The following is a 15,958-nucleotide window of genomic DNA, read 5'->3' as shown; positions in this document are numbered from 1 at the left end:
TATGTGTCCTTCATGTCTGTGTATTTCACTTAGCACAATGTTTTCAAGGTTCATCCACGTTACAGCGTGTGTCCAAACTGCATTCCTTTTTATGACTGAATAATATCCCATCGTATTTATATATCACATTTTGTATATCCATTCATCTGTTGATGGACACTTGGGTTGTGTCCACTTTTTGGCTATTGTGAATACTGCTGCTTATGAACATTGGTGTTTACACATACCTGTTTGAGTCCGTTTTTAATTATTTGGGGTGTATGCCTAGGAGTGGAATCACTGCATCACATAGTAATTCTCTAACTTTTTGAGAAACCATCAAACTGTTTTCCACCACAGTTTCTTTTCTTTAAGATTGTATTTGTTTTTATCTTAGAAAGACAGAGAGAGCACGAGGAGCAGGGGGAAAGGCAGAGGGAAGAGAAGCAGACTCCCCGCTGAGCAGGGAGCCCCATGCAGGGCTCGATGCCACTGGGATAAGTGAAGGCAGATGCTTAACCGACTGAGCCACCCAGGTGCCCCTCCACCATAGTTTCTTACTGTTATCTATTTATCTCAGCACTATCTAAAAACAGGTGCCCTTATATCATTCTTTGCAAGGTGCATGTGTGTGTGCACATGTACCTTCTTTTCTCTTGATAAGTCTTGACAAACTTTTCCAGTCTTTTGCTATTACAAGTAATGCTGTCAAGATACAGTCTTGCATAAGTGATTTCAAAGTGGAATTGGTCAAAGCGTATTTGCATCTTGGCAGATACTGCAAAACTATCCTCTGTGCTGATCAGCACCTGTTTTTCTCTCAGCATCTCCAGCAAGGAGAGACTTGGCACGCTCTGCTCTAGATCAAGCTTCATCCTTGCCCTTCCTTGCTCTGTTCTATATCTCAGGGCTGAACACCTGCAAACTTCGTTTCCCAGCTTCCCATGCCAGCTGATAAAAGGGGAGATGCCGTCATTCTGTCCTATCTCCCCACCCCTTCACTTTGTCTCTCTGCCTCTCCCTCTTCCTCCCTCCTGCCGCCGATTCAGGAGGCCTCTCTGGAAGTAGCTACATCCCTTCAGGGATCCCAGCTTTGGCTGGCCACTCCCCCACTGTCCTGGCCTTGGCCAAGCGCCCCTCCTCTGCAGTGCCACTACTGATGGGGTGTCACCTTCTTGGTGGCTCCAGCATCCTGTGCAGCTAGCTCGATGGCGCAGCTTTGGTTGTGTGCCTGTCCGTGGTCACACCACTGCCTGCCTTTTTTTCCCTAGCCCTAGAAGCAGTAGTTTCTTCCTCCTGTTACTAATCTCTGAGGAAGCTCACTTCCCCCACCCCACCTTTTTTTTTTTTTTTTAAGTAGGCTCAGCATGGAGCCCAGAGCAGGACTTTAACTCACAACCCCAAGATCAAGTCCTGAGCTGAGATCAAGAGTCGGTCGCTTAACCGACTGAGCCACCCAGGTGCCCCTCAATTTCCCTTTCTGATCTCTTGACCCTTTCAACACATTTTCTCTATTAAATCCCCTCTGTGTCAAATATCTCCCGTGGTCTTTTTCTTTATCTGGCTGTACCCTGTAATCCTCCATAAAAGTTGTACAATTCAACACTCCCACCAGCAGTGTATGAGAGCCTCATCAAAATCTGGTATAAACTTCTGGATTTTTATCAGCCTGGTAAGTGAAAAATGGCATTTCGGGGTAGTTTTAATTTGTATTTCTCTCATTATAAATGAGGTTGGGTATCTTTTCGTATGTTTAAAAGTCATTTGTGTTTTCCTTTCTTTAATTGCTTGCTTATATAATTTTCTTTTTTATTCTATTGAGATATTAGTCATTTTCTTATTGATTTCCAGGACTGTAAGTATATTTGTAAGTATATTTCCCATATGTGTCTCCTATCTTTGTCTATGGTGCTTGGGATTTTTTTCCCATGAAGACTTTTTTTTAACGTACTCGAACTACTTTTATGACTTCTGGCTTTTGAGTCATAGTTAGAAAGGTCCTTTCCACTCCAAATATATTAAGGAATTCTCTCATATTTTGCTCTAGAAGTTTGTGACTTCTTAAAGTTTCATAACCAATACCTTCTGTCTTTCTGATGTTTTTTTCCCCATGAATCTCTTGATCTTTCTGTGCAGCTGCCCAAATATCCTTTATCTTGTAAGTCTACTGACTTCACCAGGATATTTTGAGATGCTGATCCTTTGGGGTCAGTTGTCCCTGGCACGTGGTGTACTCTTTCATGGGTAGATTGGAATCTTCTTTTATTTTGTTAAAATTTATTTAGTGGTATAATTTTTTTTACAGTTTTTAAATTGAGTTGTTGTTCTTCTTATGGGGTGGTAAGAGTTCTTTATATACACTGGATACAAGTCTTTTATCAGATATATGACTTGCAAATGGTCTGTGGCTCGTCTTTTCATTTCCTTACTGGTGTCTTTGAAGTGCGAACATTTTTAATTTGGATGAAGTCCAACTTTTTTTTCTTTTATGGTGTCATATACAAGATCTCTTTGCCTAACCCACGGTCATGAAGATTTTTCTCCTATCTTCGAAAAGTCTTACAGTTTTAGTTCTTATATTTAGCTGTTTGATCCATTTTGAAATCATTTGTATATGAATAATCCAATTTTTCAGGCACCATTTGTTTAAAAGACTATCTCTTTCCCATGTGAGTTTTCTTAAATTATATTTTTAAATATTCTGTGCCATGGTGTAGGTTTTCTACTTTAGGGGCCCCATTTATGGGCCTAACAATTTTCCTTGGTTTTCTTTATCCATCAACTTTTCCCTGATCCTTCGTGACTTTCTATTTCCATTTTATTTTGGTCACTTTTCTACCCTTATTTCTGTGCCTCTCCCTGAGTTGTCTGCAGGGTCTAGTCTCCCTTGGGCTTCTTTTTATGTTGTCTTCCTTTCTAGGGTGTTTTTGGTTTTGCTCCTGCTTTTTTCCTATGTTTTGCCGGCTCACATTTCCTCATCTACGCCCAGAGTTTGTTCTGGGAGCGTATTTTTGCTGGCACTTTCTGCGCTCTGCTCCCATCAAGCTGTGCTCCCAGCTGTCTGCCTTGCTGCATGCTTCCCCGCAGGTGACTTCTGCTACACTTCACCCCTTCCTGCTTCGGCTTTGGACGGCAGTCATAGTTGCTTTTGGCCGTCCTTATGTGTATTTTGAGTCTACAGATTATATCTGTCTCCTTGTTTTGCTGAAAATGGGGTTGTTTTCCTCCTCCTTGTTGCTTTTGTATGCTATCCAAGAGTAGAAGAAGAAAATTGCCATCTTGTATCCGCACGTTCATATCTGAGAACCCCAGTGCTGGATCTCTGCTTATTTATCATTCTAATGATTACTCAGTAGCAGAGCCTGAAACTGGTGTCTTCCAGCGATTCTGGAAAATTATAAGATATTTTTGCTTCGACAATTATTTCTTCCCTTTGTCTCTTATATGGCTCCTCCTCAAACTCTATGGGACTCCCCATTCAGTTCCTCATATTTTTAAATCTCTTCCATATTTGTCGTCTCTCTGAGCTGTATTCTGCATGATTTCTTCTAGATCTTCTTGTAAGGGACTTAGGTAACCGCTCTGTTTAAACATTTTTGGCAGTTCCTTATCCCTGTTCCCTACTTTATTCTTCTCCATAGTATTTTGACACAATGCATTTTATGTATTTTGTCTCCACTATTTTTTTAATTATTTTTTTTAAGATTTTATTTATCTGACAGAGAGAGAGAACAGGCAGGGGAGCTGGAGACAGAGAAGCAGGCTCCCCACTGAGCAGGGAACCTGATGCGGAACCCTAGGATCATGGCCTGAGCTGAAGGCAGATGCTTAACAGATTGAGCCACCCAGGTGCCCCTATTTTTTTTTTAATTCTTAAGTAAACTTTTTTTTTACGATTTTATTTGAGAGAGAGAGCACGAGCAGGGGAAGGGGCAGAGGGAGAGGGACAAGCAGATTCCCTGCTGAGTGCAGAGCCCTATGCCCTCGATCCCAGGACCCTGAGATCATGACCTGAGCTGAAGTCAGACGCTTAACCGCTGAGCCACCCAGGTGCCCCAAAGTCTTAAGTAAACTTTGGATTCAAGTGTAACATAGCTGTGGAAAAGTACACAAACCCAAGTGTCCAACTCAATAAATTATCGTGAAGCAAACACACCCATGTAACAACATTCACACCATGAAATGGAGCCCCGCCATCCCAGGTCCCCTTGAGCCCCTCTACCCCCACCCCCAGCAAGGGCAACCACCTTCCTGACCTCCAGTTTGTTTTGCCTGGTTGTTAGCTTTATATAAAAGAAACGTATAGTATGCAATCTTTTGTGTCTGACTTCTTTTGCCCACCATCCTGTGAAATGGAAACACAAACCTAGATGTTGGACGTGGCTCTAGCTCATTCTCATTGCTGTATAGTACTCCATTGGGCAAATATACCATAATTTATTTTTCCCTTCTACTACTGAGGGAGATTTTGGTGGTTTCCGGTTTTGGACAATTACAGATAGCGCTGCCATGAACATTTTATGACATGTCTTTTGATGATGCCGTGACACCTTTCAGTTGGGTGTGTACCTGGAAACAGAGCTGCGGGGCTAGAGAGTGCGTGTCTTGGTTCTGAGCCGCTCATTTTCTTGGCACTTTATCTTTGGGAAACCTGCGGGACTTTAGACCAAAGTTTCAGCTCCACAGAGGGTTTCTTTGCTTCCTCCAGTTACCTGGGGCACTGCCAACCAAAGAGCATTTTCAATTATCTCCAGACTACACAGGTGATATGAATACAGAGTACAACCTGCAGGAGGGCCCATTTGTGGTTACAAATGTTCGGGAAAATTTCCTGCTCTCTCTCCCTAGAGCCATGCCAGAGATGGGCTGCTTTCTTCCCTGTTGTCTTCTGTGCGGTGGATTATTTCTCATCGACTGAGGGTTTAGGCTTTGGCGTGCCAGCTTTGCACGGCATATGCATTTGCTAGGGCTGCCCTAACAAAGTACCACAAAGTGGGTGGCTTGGAACAACACACACTTATTCTCTCACAGCTCTGGAGGCTGGAAGCCCAAAATCAAGGTGTTGGCTGGGTTGGTTCCTTCTTTTTTATTTTATTTTTTAAAAATTTTTAAAGATTTTATTTTTAAGTAACCTCTACATCTAATGTGGGGCTCAAACCTACAACCCCGTGATCAAGAGTCACGCGCTCCATCAGCCGAAACAGCCAGGTGTCCCAGGGTCCCTTCCTTCTGATAGATCTGAGCCTCTCTCCCAGCTTCTGCTGATTGCCTACAATCTCTGGTGCTCCTTGACGTCTACACCCGGCACTCCACCTCCGCCTCTGTCTTCACGTGGTGTGCTCCCTCTGTCCCTGTGTCTTCACACGGCCATCCTCTGTGTCCCTCTCCTCTTCCTATAGGAACACCTGTGTTAAGGCTCTAACCTACTCCAGTATGACCTCATCTTGACTAATTACACTTGAAATGACCCTATTTCCAAATGAGGTCACATTCTGAGGTAGTGGGGTTAGGACTTCAACATAGCTTTATAGGGGGCACAATTCAACCCATAACACATGGGGTTTCCTTTGAGTCTGCTCACCGGGGGCAGTGCTAGGCTTTCTCTGATGAGCGCCCTGCCCTGGCCCTTGCCCTTGCCAAAGAGAAGCACAAGTTCTCCAGGATTTGTCAGAAACTTGGAGGGCAAAAGTCAACTTTGCTTTCTCTTGCCTCACAGATTTTCTACTTTTACTTTATTTTGGCTTCTGTGAATTTCTTTCCTTATATCAAGTCAGCACCACAACTCAGAAAAATTTAAAAATGAACTTGTGTTTCATCTAGCTTCCCCCCTCATTTCAATAAGGAATATGGCCTGGGAACCCGGTTTGCCAAGCCCATCACTGGTTTGTATCCATCCTTGTTCTCCTGACCCTGCGCCTCTGTACTGGAAGGCCCTTCATGTTAGATGTCTACCCACCCCAACCAGATCCTGGGTCTCCCCCTGAGCCTGGAGCCCACTCCTCCTCTGCCTCACGGACCACCCTGAACGGAAACCCTACCTCAAGCCATGCCCCTTGCCTTGGCATCTTGCCTGAGGTTAAGGGCACAGGGCTTTGGAGCTAGACGCCTGCATTATGACCGCCTGGCTGTGCCACCTCAGGCAGACTACTGCCCACCCCTAGCCTGGATTTTCCCGTGTGTAAAATTGGGACTTGGAAAAGCTACGTGACACCCTGAGCACAATGAATGCTCAACAAGGCCAGCCATGTTCATCGAAGTACACATGTTCTCACCAGCCCACCTTCTGGTGGGAGGGGTCCAATTAGGATTATTAGCAGATGGAGTAGCCCGGGGAAGGTCCTCTGAGGGGAACACAGTAACAGGAGACCTCCCAGAGTCCCTCAGACACCTCCACACATGTGTCTGTGTCTCAGGGAACATCTACCATTATGTGCCCTGGTACAACACCAAGCCAGTCGTGGCCGTGACCTCCCACTGGGAAGACGTCAGCTTCCGCATGGACTGCCTCAACCTCCTCCACTTCACTCGGGACCGCCTGGTGAGTCGTACAGGAGGGTGCAGGGGTGGGCCGGGCCACCACTGGGAGGCTTGGGGAACTAAATCACAGTCCTAGGGAGCCAGTCACTCAGTTCACTCGTGCATTCCACACCAATGAAGACGGAAGCATCAGGCACTGTGCTAGACACTGAAGACCCAAAGCTGAATAAACACAGTGCCTTAGCCTCACCTTCTGGGAAGTCGGATATGCAAATAGCTACTCTAGGGCACAGCAAGGGCTGGAGATACAGTACCCAGAGCTATGGGGGCAGCGAGATTGGGGAGGAGGGAGGGGAGGTGAAGAGAGGATAATCAGAGGAGGTGTTTAAAAAGGAGGTGACATTTGAGCAGAGTCTTTAAGAATGAGTCTGCTGGGGGCGTGGTGGGGTGCAGAGAAGGGAACAGTTGGCAAAGCCAAGGTGACGTGAAGTTCTGGGACAGCAAGGGCATGGAGTGGATATGGAAATAAAGCCGGAGAAACTGGAAGAGGTCAGATCACAAAAGGTCTTACGCATCTGCTAAGAAGGGAAGTCACAACATTTTTAGGCAGGAGAGCCACCTGGTACCTCCACCTTAGATATGACCTTTTTACACCTACAGAAGGGAAGCCCCAGGTCAAGACTCTGTACCCCTTACAGTCCTGCCTTATCCTGGCTCCTTCCTGCCACTTATTCTGTTGGATAGTGGAGAGGGTGCATGGGGATCCTAGCCTTGCAAGGGCATGTGATTGATAGCTTTGGACAGACATCCTCCCGTTACCCCAAAGGCCCCCAAGTCCTGACTGATAATATCTTGGGCCAGTCAGCTCTGTAACCTCTCCCGGGTGAGCCCCCATGCTCACTTGCTGTTTCTTTCCTTCTGGGCAGAAAGCCAATCTGGACACCCTGAAGTCCATAAGGAATCCAAGGGACCCCGCTCTGCTCCCCCATTGGGAGAAGCTGCTGAGGGAGTTGGTGGAGGACTGCAAGTAGGGGAGGAGCGTGCTGCACCGGGGCTGGGGTGGAGTTAGGTCAGGCTCCCAGGGGGGTGGGGGTGCAGACCAGCACCCTTTGGAACAGCCCGCAGCCCCCACCTCCTCAAGAAAGGAGTTCCACTCAAATCTCTCCCCAGCTTGAAGCCCAAACCACAGAGCTGCTTGTCCTCCCCCATCCAGGCCCTCCAGAAACTGGCCCTGACCTCCCCACCCAACCTCATCCCTGCCGTCCCTGCATCCACACCCGATGCTCCCACCAAACCAAACCTCTCCCTGTCATCGTGACAAGCCCTGCGTATCTTGGCCCGCAGCGTTTTCCTTGCTGCTCCTCCTGTCCTCAGTGCCCTCCACAGGACTCTGCCTGTTCTGGATGATTCATCCTAAGGCCTCTGCGAGCCCCACACCCCCCAGGGCTTGGTTGGCCCCTGTCTCATGGCTCTCACCCATTTCCACAAGGAGCTCCTTGAGCACAGGCCTGGTACTCCACATGGGGCTAGGAGGGTGAGAGAGGGGGTGCATGAGAACCCAGGGGCCAGGCCAGCAGGCGCGGGCAGGATCTCAAGTTTAGGAAGTGCACATTGGCCTAAGGCAGGGTGGGAGGTCATGTCAGGTGAAGCAGAGAGAGGCCCAGCACCCTCCTTCTTGATCCTGGCCACAGACACCCTCTGCCCTGCATGACCCATCAGCCCAGAGCCACTGAGCTGGACAAGCAGAGGTGGCAGCTCCGCAGCCTCCTCCTGCAGGAATTGGCCCAAAAGGCCAAGGAAGTGAAGCCCAGGAACATGGTGGCCACCGTGGAGGACTGGCTGTACCGCCTCAATGCCGTGCTCCCCGAGGTGGGTGCTGGAAACACTGGCGGGGGAGGGAGGACTTGAAGCCAGCCACACAGGCCTGATGCCCTCCTGCCTCGACAGCCCCAGATGAGCCTCCCGGACGTGATGATCTGGCTGATGTCCAAGGAGCAGCGGGTGGCCTACGCACAGGTGCCTGCCCACAGCATCCTGTTCTCCCCGACAGGGGCTCTGCACTCCGGCAGGTTCTGTGGGAAGACACAGACCCTCATCCTGCAGGTGGGGAAGCTGGGAGTCCGCAGACCACCCCACTCCTCAGGGGTGGAAAAGGCCCAGAAACACCCCAAGGAGAAACCCTGAACTCTTGGGGCAGCCCCCATGAGTCTCCCCAAGGGCACATCCACTCCGTCTTTCCTGGGCCCTTTAGCAGGTAAAATGGGGTTGAAACAGTCTGCAGAGGAAGATAGGGGAGAGTGCCCATCATCACATGGCTGATGCCAAGACCACATCCCTCATAAATGTTCCTCAAATTCATCTCTTCTGTCATCCTCACACCACACTTGGTCCAGTCCCTTCTCATCTCTCCCCCGGACCAGGTTTGGGTGCTTTCAAATATTTAATTCCTACAAGGCTTGGGCGCCAGCTCACCACGTCAAATGCAGGCCATAAATAAGGCTGATTGACCAGCACCCCTGCCCTGATGACAACCCTGCTTTCAGCCTTCCCGCACCCCCACCCAGGAGGCAGGTGGGGGACACTCGTTTGTTCTCAGAGATGCCCTTCGTTCCCCATTGCTTCCTGGAGAATGCTGAACCTCTGAACCCCCCTGGCCTGGCCCTGACCCCTTCTCACTGAAGTAACGTTCTCAGGACCACATACTCTCAACAGCCAGGCAACTCTGGGCTTCCCCACCCCCAAACCTGCCTTCCCTGGGCCCTTTCCACCATTGTGGAAGATCCCTCCTGTGTCCATTGGAGTCTTTCTCATCCTGCAAGAACCACTGAGACTTCTGGCTCTACCACTTACTGGTCTGTGTGACCCCAGACCAACCCTTGACCATGTCCAGGCCTCAGTCTGCTCCTCTGTAAAATGGGCCCGGTGAAAAGGCTGTGCGGCCCCGCCTCCCCACCATGGAGGTGTGTGAGGATCAGAACATATCCCACACATTCGGCACTTACCTCGTCAATGGCACCACCACCACTCCTCTTTGGAGCCTTCCCAGGCTCCCTGTGTGGCACTGCCCCCTCTCTGCACAAACCCCCACCAGCCTCTCTGTTATGCAGGGGGTCACAGGTATAACCATTTGCATATTAACTCCCTCTGGAAAGCAGGATCTCTGCAAGGTTCACTTTAAGCCCCAGCACCCAGGGCTCAGTGTGAAGGAGCAGGTGTGTGTGCCTCTCCCTCACCCACGCCCCTGCCCCTGGGGAACGTGCACCTCTGTGGGGTTGACCTGCCTCTGGTTTAGTACCCAGAGGGTGAAGGACAGAAGGACACGCTGCCAGCCCACCTCCGAGTCTGCATGTGGCTCGGCAACGTCACGGACAGCAAGGATCTGCAGCTGCTTCGCCAGGGCGAGGTTGTCGTGTACGCAGAGACGGTAAGCAGCAGCCAGGTGGGGCAGGGGGAAGGTCAGGCTGCCAGAGCCCAGCACCAAAGGTGGAGAAAACCGTTATCAGTAGAATCTGAGGATTATGAGATGGGCTTTGATAAAGAGAGGTGTCAGAGTCTAGAGCAGCCTCAGATGCTGCCTTCTGGAAGTCCCTTGTTGACAAGCCGTAGGCATGTGGTGATAAAAGGGGCAGCTGGGTGGTCCCCTAGGACCAGTCACTTTCTCCATAATGGAGATTTATTGGGAGTTTCTCCCAGTTACTTCAAGGCATGTGAGATGAGGTCTCATCTGTCGCCAACATGGCAGCCTGGGACCCCTGCTGGCTCCATCCGGGCCCTCCAGACCAGCCTGGTGGTTCTGGGGAGGGAGGAGTCTGGAACATTCAGAGGAGTAGAAAGTGAGGCATCTTCCCAGAGAACCACAGACGCAGGGGGTGGGTGAGGAGCCAGTCCGAGACAGCTTTAGAACCAGAGGAGGAAAGATGACCCTTGCTGCCTGGGGGGAGGACACGGCCCAGGAGAAGGCTCTGAGAGCAGAGGGAAAGAAGTTTAAGAATTTTCAGCTTTTTAATTTACTGAGTCAAAAAACATATTTTTGTGGTTCCTAAGTTGCGCACTGTGAATGGATATATCCTAACATGCGTAACCAGCCCCTACGCAGGGCTTGGAGACGTGAGATGAGAGGGGATTTCGGATGAGGTGCAGGCAGCAGGGGCTGCACATCCAGCAGGGGAATGTGGGGGGAAAGGTTCAGAGGCAGCAAAGATGCGGCAAGTGGTGGAGCAGCACTGGGTTCCCCAGGTCAGCCGTGACAAGGCTGACGGACCACACCGCAGCACCCCCCCCCAGCTCTAACACAGGCACCCACCCGCTCTACCCTTCAATGGCTGAGCACCCTGGGGCAGAGTTGACCTCTGAGCCTCAGTCTCTCCCCCTGTGAAATGGGACTGTGAGGATTACAGGGGACCGTTCACATAAAACCCGAGGCATGGGCCTGGCCAGAGGTGAGGGCTTGATGAATGTGTCCTCCTGTGCTGAGTGCTGCTGGGGGAAGTGTTGCCTGTGATAAGCTCCTGGCCCCTTCTTGCCTGACTAACATACTTCTAAGAGGTACCTGCTGCCCAGAGTAGGGGGCCTAGGGAGGGGCCCGATGTCCCAGTGTGAGCTGGGGAGGCCGCAAGGCACTGAGAACCACCCCTCCCCCAGTACGAGAACCAGGCCAAGTATAAAGACCAGTGGGGACAGCAGGGGCTGTACCGGTGCCCCAACTTCTCAGACGTCATGGGGCACAAGGCCCTCCCCAAGGAGGATTTCCAGGCGCCCCAAGGATGGCACTGGCAGGGGCAGTGGACAGTGGAGCCTCAGAGGAGGTAAGGCTAGGGTGCGGGCTTGGAGCTTGTGTGCCCCTAGACATACAGCACTGGGGTAGACTGTGTTTTCGCCCAGGAAAGCAAGTTAGCCGCAGCCCAGGGAGGTGGGCCCATGGCCACTGTAGCCTGCTCCCAACAGCTGGGGTGCCTAAGACAAAGGGCCCTGCCCGCCACCCTGCCCTGGGTGCCAAGCCCCACTGTCCAGCCTTGCCCAGAGCAGGTGGGGCTGCCTGGTAGGGGAACACTGGGCCAGCAGAGTATGACCCCGGGAGCCTGAAAGTTCGGGGAGATGTGCTGGAAACTTGGGGTCTCGCTGCCCCCAGACTCCTCCTGGACGTAGACATCAACAAGAGCCAGGTGCTGGAGGAGGTGTATGAGAACCAGTGCCGCAACACCACGGGGGCCTGGGTGCAGGCAGCCATCCCGAACACGGACGTGGTGAGCAGGGGCTGAAGCTGCCTCAGAGGAGGTGGGGAGACGAGCAGTGCACGCAGGTGGGCGCCCTGGAAGCTGGGCTCTCCAAATGGGAAGAGCACTGGGCCAAGGGTTACCATCTGAGCCCTGCTTCCCCACACGCTGCGCAGGACCCTGGGTGCACACTGAAGGCGTTAGTATCCAAGATGGCAGGTAGAGGTACCTTCAAGAAGACCGTAAGGAACAACGTAGGGGGACAGTGTTTCCTTCCTAGGCTTCTCCCAAAGGTAGCGCTTACTCAGAAGGAGAGAATCCGTCTGGGGCTAGTCTAAATCCACACTGAGAGAACTTTCTATGATGATGGAAATGTTCTGTGTCTGCACTGTCCACCTATCTAGTGGCTATCAAGTACCTGAAAGGTGGTGCTTGTGAGAATGAGGAACTGAACTTTGGATTTTGTTTCATTTTATTTATATTTATTTTTTAAAAAGATTTTATTTATTTATTTGAGATAGCATGCACGTGTGCGCACGAGAGAGAGAAAGAGAAAGAGAGAGGCGCCTGAGTAGGGGGGAGGGGCAGAGGAAGAGGGAGAAGCAGACTGCTCACTGATCAGGGAGCCCCTCTGTGGGGCTCGATCCCAGGACCCTGGGACCATGACCTGAGCCAAAGGCAGATGCTTAACCAACTGAGCACTCACGCGCCCAATTTTGTTTCATTTTAATCAGTTTACACTTAAATGACCCCTGGAGGTTGGTGGCTGCTGTGTCAGCACGGGTCAAAGCCATCACCCCTCCTCAACAAGGACAAGCCGGCAGGCTCAGGCAGGCAGCAGCGTCTAGCTGAGATCAGTCACACACTATTCCCCTTTCACAATCATTAGTATGGGTATTTCCTATTTATGGTACTGATTTTCCATTGATAGTGGCTATATCAAGTTTCCTTTTAAAAATATGTTTCCCAGGGGTGCCTGGGTGGCTCCATCGGTTAAGCATCTGCCTTCGGCTCAGGTCATGAATCCCAAGGTCCTGGGATGGAGCCCCACATCAGGCTCCCTGCTTGGTGGGGAGCCTGCTTCTCCCTCTCCCACTCCCCCTGCTTGTGTGAGTGCATTCTCTGTCAAATAAATAAAATAAAATATTTTTTTAAAAATACGTTTACCATTTGAAAAGGCAAGTCAGTAAAGCACATTGGGTGACTAGGTGGGTGGCATCCAAGTAGCAAGCACCGTCTGCTCCGGGGGACAGGAGGCACTATGGCCACAGTAGATGAGTGAGTGAAGGTGGCCTCCCGGCTCAGACGCCCCCGGCCTGCTCTGTCTGTCCACCCTCAGAACGGAGAGCCTGTGGAGGCCCGGGAGAATGTGAAGTGCCCCCCAGGCTGGCACACTAAGGACTGGATCGTGGAGCTGAACCATGCAGTGGACAGTGAGGGTCAGTCCTGTGGTCGCGGGCTGAGGGAAGGAGGCCCTGGAGCTCCCAGGGACTGACACTTCCCACAGCCTCGAAGCAACCAAGCTCTCAGGTGGGATGGGCCGGAATTTCCAGGGGTCCCCCAGCCTCTGCACAGTGGGGTCTCCACCCTTTCTATAGACATGGGCCCCAGTTTTCAGACAGGGCAGGTGGTAAGTGCCTCCTGAACACTTTCTAGAAAAGGGAAAATGGTCATGGAGCCTGGGTTCACCTGAGGTAGTAGCTCCAGGGAAGGAGTGGTGGCTGGAAGTCTGAAGACCCAGACTCAAGAAGTTGACTCTGCTACATATGGGCTGTGTGATCTTGTGTGGGTCACAGAATGTCTCTGATCCCCACCTTCCTCATTTGTAAGATGGGCAATTGGGCCCAATCCTTTCCACACCTCAGGGCCTGAGACACCTGGACATGAGGGAAAGCATTTCCCCTTTAGCCTGCCTTCTGGGGCCCATCTCTCCGGCCTGTCCACACCTCCCAGGCCGTAGGCACCTGGGCACCCACAGGCCGTGGCCCTGCCTCTACAGGCTGGGAATACGGAGTGGGGATCGAGCCGTCGGGCCAACCCCGGGTCTGGAACTCAGTGGAGAAGACCTATTACTCGTGCCGCCGCCGGCGCTGGGTGCGTTTGCGCTGCCGGAACCGCGGGAAGCTGAGCCTGGAGCAGGAGACCCTCTCCTTCCTCCAGCTGGTGAGAGGGCCGCCTGGGTGGGTCCCCCCACCCCCACCCCGTGCCATGGTGGGAGGGTGACATTCTGCTCCCCTCCCTGCAGCACCACCCCAGTCTGGCCAAGGAGGAGGAGGGCTGGGAGTATGGCACCTTCGGCTCCAAGTTCCACCTGAACCCTCAGCCCCAGAGCCGGTTCCGTCGCCGCTGCTGGCACCGCAGGATGGCCCCGAACAAGGACAAGGGCATTGCACCCATATTCCTCCTGGAGGGATCATTGGTAAAGACTCCATGGTCTAGGTGACTCCTCCTTGTAACCCCTACCTCCCAGAGCCGGAGCCCAGCCTGGGGTGGCAGACAGCAGGAGACATCCCAGGTTGGGGCCCTGATGGCTGAGGGGTGGGGGAGTGTGTGCCCCAGATCCACACCCTCGGCTACAAGGGAAGGGTGACCTGGGCCTGCACTAGAGGAGACAAGAAAAGCACCCAAGAGCCTCAGGGAGAATGTCCTGGACACAGGGTATGGATCTGAAAGAGCAGGCTTGGAAGGAAGAGAACAAGAGGCTGACACAGGCTCCGAACAAAGCGATCAGGAGCTCCTGGAGGCCTGCCCCAGAGGACACGCAGCTCCGTGACCTACCCTTCATCTACTGCATCTTCAACAGTGAGCCTTGAGAGTCTGCTTGGGTGGCCCCGGAGACCCTGCATCTGAGGGCAGGCAGTGGGGGGGGGGGGTCCTGGGGCAGGTGATGGACAAGGCTCCTCTCTTACCCAGAGCCCCACTACTACCAGCTTTTCTGCTACATCTACCAGGCCCGGAACCTAATGTCCAACCAGATCCAGACATTCCGGGGTAGGCAACAGGCACCCCTTTCTCTCCAAGCTGCTGGGGACCCCTGATGTAGCCACCCGGCAGCATAAAGAATATGACAAGGAAGAGGGTGACAAGCATGCAGGCCCCCTCTCTCCAGCAACTCAGGGCCCTGGCTTGGGGGAAAAGATAAAAACAAGGGGTACAAGGCGGGGCTGTTCTTGAGATGTGTGCCCAACACTGTGGAATCAAGAAGGGGGAGTTGGGGAGGCTTTACCCTGGTGGGGACCACTTAGCTAGGCCTTGAAGAGGGAAGAGGAGTTTTCTGGCAGAGTACTGATGAAACGGGAAGACAAAAGAAAGGGTGACACACTTTGGGACCGAAAGTCCCTTGTGTCAAAAGACAAGGGGTGGGGAGGAGGTGTGGCGATTTCCAGCCCTGGGCACGAGGACCCTAGTGAAGGTTTCAGGAGAGTCGTGTGCTCCTTTCGGTAGCACTGTTTGTAAGGAGCAGGTTGCCGGATGAGGGTCTGAGCCAGGGCAGTGGGTGTCTGCCGGGAGCTGTGTCCACCGGGCATCAGCGTTCACATTGAGAAGGCCACATGACGTCCCCTGATGCCACAGCCACTCGCTGATTCTGTGGAACGGCAGCCACATGCAGCTGCTCCTGAGAGTGGGGCCTCCATCCCTGTGACACCCAGACCTCAACCAGGTGGTGTCAGAGAGATGCGGATGGAACCAAATAGTCCTGGCCTCTCACCGTGGCCGTTCGCTGTGCAGCTTGCGCTGAGGTGGCCTTCTGGGCGGCTGGCAGTGGCTGTGGCTCCCCAGCCTGGGCTCCCCTGGATATCTGGCCCAGTGGTGGCAGCTGCCAGAGAGGGGTGCCTCGCTTGATAGCTCAGTGGCAGGACCCTCTCCTCTCCTTCTACCCACCCCCCAGTGCCCTTCATTCGGTTGGTCTTCTTGAACCATAGCCAGTGCACCCAAACCCTGAAGAGCTCTGCAGCCCCCACGTGGGCCCAGACGCTCGTTTTCCAGCACCTCCTTCTGTATGAGAGCCCTGAAGACACCAAAGCAAGCCCACCACTCGTGGTGTTGGAACTGTGGCAGCAGGACTCCCAGGTAAGGTGGGCTGGACTGGGCAGAGTTGCTGAGTTTTTATTTTATTTTATTTTATTTTATTTTATTTCATTTTATTTTATTTTTTTAAAGATTTTATTTATTCAACAGAGATAGAGACAGCCAGAGAGAGAGGGAACACAAGCAGGGGGAGTGGGAGAGGAAGAAGCAGGCTCATAGTGCAGGAGCCTGATGTGGGGCTCGATCCCATAATGCCAGGA

At 52.0% G+C, this 15,958-nt stretch overlaps 1 protein-coding gene across 1 annotated transcript in view; it reads left to right on the top strand.

Moving 5' to 3' along the window:
- The window catches only part of FER1L5 (fer-1 like family member 5), a 54,338-nt gene that overhangs the window by 28,696 nt on the left and 9,684 nt on the right, over nt 1–15,958 (top strand). The window contains exons 20-32 of the mRNA XM_087863341.1: nt 6,393–6,517; nt 7,383–7,483; nt 8,148–8,325; nt 8,404–8,559; nt 9,749–9,880; nt 11,098–11,261; nt 11,585–11,699; nt 13,009–13,108; nt 13,669–13,832; nt 13,915–14,088; nt 14,327–14,471; nt 14,583–14,660; nt 15,559–15,740. Coding sequence (XP_087719467.1) covers nt 6,393–6,517; nt 7,383–7,483; nt 8,148–8,325; nt 8,404–8,559; nt 9,749–9,880; nt 11,098–11,261; nt 11,585–11,699; nt 13,009–13,108; nt 13,669–13,832; nt 13,915–14,088; nt 14,327–14,471; nt 14,583–14,660; nt 15,559–15,740 — 1,814 coding nt within the window. The remainder of the gene's footprint in view (nt 1–6,392; nt 6,518–7,382; nt 7,484–8,147; nt 8,326–8,403; nt 8,560–9,748; nt 9,881–11,097; nt 11,262–11,584; nt 11,700–13,008; nt 13,109–13,668; nt 13,833–13,914; nt 14,089–14,326; nt 14,472–14,582; nt 14,661–15,558; nt 15,741–15,958) is intronic.

Source organism: Ursus americanus, chromosome 7 (genome assembly GCF_024610735.1).
Source record: "Ursus americanus isolate L20-20 chromosome 7, mUrsAme1.1.p, whole genome shotgun sequence".
NCBI classification, from domain to species: domain Eukaryota; kingdom Metazoa; phylum Chordata; class Mammalia; order Carnivora; family Ursidae; genus Ursus; species Ursus americanus.
The sequence above is the reverse complement of the archived record's forward strand: the minus strand, read 5'-3'. Positions and strand labels throughout refer to the sequence as shown.